The following is a 4,038-nucleotide window of genomic DNA, read 5'->3' as shown; positions in this document are numbered from 1 at the left end:
AAAAAAAAAAAAAAAAGGCATCTTACTGTAGGCTGCCCTGTGCCGTTTGTTTTTTATTTTTTAACCGTCTTCTGTAACCAGGGGGTAGGTCGGCTCCCTGCGTTGCCATCCTCTAGAGCTGGTCTGCAGAATAGATTGCAGGGCTGTGGCTGAAAACCCTGGTCAGAGCTACAACCCCAAAGTTCAGGGCTGGAGCTTCTGAGAGGATGCTATCTCCAACTTTCTGTATCACGTTCCTGTGCCACGTTTTACCTACTCCCTGGCCCACGGTCTATTTGGCTCCAGGTCAGTCTTTCTAGAACATATTTGTTAATGCCTCTCTATAGATGGAGGGCTGTAGAGGCAAATATGGGTGTACAAATGCAGATATAGGTCTCTCTATAGAGGTCAGCAGAGCTGCCTAGATACAGAACTACAGATGGAGTTCATGCGAAAGGATGGTCACTTAACCTACTTCATTTCATAACACAAGTTAATACTGAATTGGTAACGATCATATCAGGTGCCTCATTTCTTATTAGCGAAGTATTAGTTGTAATTAAGCTCTTTATTATAGCTTTTTCTCCCCCCTCATATCATAGATACCTGGTTTCCAGTGTTTGGCTAAAAACATGCCCGACCCAAGTAAGTTTTAAACTTGTTTTTAAACAGCCTCATCTTGTTGGGTTTTGATATTACCATGTTTGTGGTAGAGAACAAGAATATCGTAGTGGAGAAACCAAAGATGCCTATATACCTAAGAAAGAATAAGGCAAGCAGCTTGGGGAGGAGGGTGTGAACCAAAAGTCATAGAAAATTCTAGTAAGGATCAGGAAAGCACCTGGGCATGGTAAAATTTAATTTTCAACTTTGCACCAACTTGATCTTTCCCTTCTGTAAGTCTACAAATATTTTCAGGCAGAATTTGTGGGGATTACATTTGAGGCATAGGTATAAAACTTTACAGCATGTATTTGAGATCCTAATGTTTAAAAATGTCATATTGCTACTTTTGTTCTGGGTATGCCTATGACTTGTCTCAGGAATCCCCTTTTTGGAAAGAATGAATAAATGTGTGTGAATTTTAGAATGTTGCAAGAGTTTTTTTGCTTTTTTTTTTTTCTTTTTTTCTGAGATGGAGTCTCGCCCTGTTGCCTAGGCTGGAGTGCTGTGGCGTGATCTCAACTCACTGCAACCTCTGCTTCCTGGGTTCAAGTGACTCTTCCTGCGTCAGCCTACCGAGTAGCTGGGATTACAGGCACGCGCCACCATACCTGGCTAATTTTTTTTTTTTTGTATTTTTAGCAGAAATGGGGTTTCACCATTTGGTCAGGCTGGTCTTGAACTACTGACCTCAACTGATCTGTCCACCTCGGTCTCCCAAAGTGTTGGGATTACAGGTGTGAGCCATTGCACCTGACCAATAGCTTTTTTTTTTTTAAGTTTGAAAGTTTACATTAAAATTTCAGAGTTATATTTTATTATTTCCTTAGTATTTTCTTACAAGAACATGGTAAACAAAAAAAAAAAGAGAGAAAAAAACTATTTATCAGAACTGTGGACTTGGGTCTTTCAAGTAGTAATACATAAGCCTTTGGCTCTGTTAACACAGTCCTATCTCCTGCTGTGGTCCTGCAGTTTTAAAAGTTGTGAATTGCTGAATAGTCATCTGTTAGAAAGGTGGGGCAGCATTGGATTCAGACTGCCACTATCAAATGACAGACTTTTTCTTTACCCTGAACCTTAAGTTACAGCACGAGAGAGCATCTGGCTGCCCTTCATGGAGACAGAGTTGCACTGTGATGAGAAGACCATCATTATCGGCCACAGTTCTGGGGCCATCGCAGCCATGAGGTGCGATCTTTGTTAAACTGTATCCCCTTTGTGGGCTCCAGCCATGCTTGCTTGAGATATACCTTGTGTATATCTTAAGTTTCTGTTGCAGAGGAAACAGTGCTGACCTCTAAAGTGGTAACGTAATCTGTCCTAATTCCTTCCTGGTTTTGCTACTGGATTGAAAAAAAAAATCTGCTCTTATTGGGATGCAGTGATCCTTTTAAAGCATAAGTGGCTGCAAACCCCAGTGGATTCCCATCAGTCAGCTCTGATTCTGTCCCTACAGACTCTCCTTCTCTCCTCCCAGCCAGGTTTACTGACCTCATTGCAGTTCCTGGAACATGCTAAGTACACACACATCTTAGCCTGCTCTCATCCTTCTACCTGGGACACCCTGTCCCTAGACATCTGCATGGCTTTCTATTTCCCTTGAAGTCTCTGCTCAAATGTCCCCTTTAGGTAAGGCCTTCTCTAATCACTCCATGTGAAACGGCTTCCTCAATCTACTGGCTCCTCTCCCTTTTATATCTTATTATCTGCAGCACATTTTTTTTTTTTTTTTTTTGAGGCATAGTCTCACTGTGTCACCCATGCTAGAGTGCAGTGGCATGATCATAGCTCACCGCAGCCTCCCATGCTCAAGCGATCATTCTACCTTAGCCTGCCGAGTAGCTGGGACTATGGATGTACACCACCATGCCTGGCTAATTTTTAAAATTTCTGAAGACGTGAGTTTTGCCATATTGCCCAGGCTAGTCTCAAACTCCTGGGCTCAAGGAGTCCTCCTGCTTTAGCCTCCCAGAGTTCTGGGATTACTATTTTTAATTTGAAAGAACTATATTAAGGTATAATTGATGTACCTTAAGCTGCACATATTTAAAATGTACAATTTGTTAAGTTTTGACACCCATCATCACAATCGAGATAATTAACATATATATCACCCCAAAAGTTTCCTCATGACCCTTTGTTAATGGTGGAGGGTGTCCAGTTTCTTGGCGTCTTGAACAAACAATTGGACAAAATGCACAAAGGAAGGAATGAAGAGTTTCATTGAAAATGAAAGTACAGTCTACATTATAGGAGCAGGCCTGAGCATAAGGGCTCCAAGTCCCCATTATAGAATTTTTGGGCCTTTAAATACCCTCTACTTGGGGTACACCCTATGTAAATGAAGAGGATGAAGTAAAGTTAAGTCATTTACTTGGCCTATGCCATGTGGAGAGGATATTTCCTGTCATAACTGAACTGTGAATCGGCCTTCTGTTCCCTGCCTCCAGACCCTATTGTCCTGCCTCATCTCCCCCTTGAGAGATGTGATCCCCATAAATCTCCACAGGAGGCAGAGGGACTGATGGTCTTTTTTCTGTAACTGCTTCATGCTGGCTTGGGGTGTAGCCCCCACCTATTGGTGATCACGGAACTCGCCCTGCTCTATCTAGTGGAGACAGGGTGGTTTCTTGACGGCTAGGGGTGGTGTCTTCACCTGGAACTGGATGGAACCTTTGTTGCATGATCATCTGAAGCTTGATGGTCTCTAGACAAGAGGAAATGAATTTGCTTAAAAGATTTAATGGGGACTTTACAGGGTGGATACCTACGCTGTCGGAGATGTTTGTTATAGAGACTTGCAGAAGAAAAAACAAAAACTAGTCTGTTCTAGAATCTATGTTCCCTTGATGTCTTAGCACAAGCAACTCCATTTTGGTTTGGTTTGGTTTGTTGGGGCCTAGTGCATGAGCTTAGTCCAAAACAATGGCCTCCCAAAATTTTGTGGAAAAAATTCCCCCTTTTTGGTCAGGTTCTCACTTAGGTGAGAGTGTGACCAAAACTTAGGGCCTTAGTGCCACTCTCAGTTACCATCGTTTTGGGTTTCTGGTCTCAGCACATCATTTATAGGTTTTGGTATTCTCATGGTTGCACATTTCGTTCAGCGTTTGTCATCCCAGTTGAAGAAAGAACATCTGATGTTCTAGAGATGGCTGCATGCGCACATTTAAAACCTTTGAGAGAATACAGCGCACCAGGGAGACTATTATTACAACTGTTGGGAGGATAACACCAAGAGTTCGGAGTATGCTCCTAAACCCAAGGCCCCCATAAACCAAACCTCCTAAAATCAAATGAGCTAAAGAGTTTACTCACTTGACTAAGCAATTTCTTCATTAATCCCCTACCACTGAATTTCTTTGTTTTTCTTTTATCCTTTTTTTTTTTTTTTTT

The 4,038-nt window shown here is 42.0% G+C and overlaps 1 protein-coding gene across 1 annotated transcript in view; it reads left to right on the top strand.

Moving 5' to 3' along the window:
• The window catches only part of RBBP9 (retinoblastoma binding protein 9), a 21,284-nt gene that overhangs the window by 8,522 nt on the left and 8,724 nt on the right, over positions 1 to 4,038 (top strand). Inside the window, exons 2-3 of the mRNA XM_011962941.1 lie at positions 582 to 624; positions 1,728 to 1,833. Coding sequence (XP_011818331.1) covers positions 582 to 624; positions 1,728 to 1,833 — 149 coding nt within the window. The remainder of the gene's footprint in view (positions 1 to 581; positions 625 to 1,727; positions 1,834 to 4,038) is intronic.

The sequence above is a fragment of the Colobus angolensis genome, unplaced genomic scaffold, assembly GCF_000951035.1.
Source record: "Colobus angolensis palliatus isolate OR3802 unplaced genomic scaffold, Cang.pa_1.0 Scaffold117, whole genome shotgun sequence".
NCBI classification, from domain to species: Eukaryota; Metazoa; Chordata; class Mammalia; order Primates; family Cercopithecidae; genus Colobus; species Colobus angolensis.
This window is presented reverse-complemented; position numbering and strand designations above follow the sequence as displayed.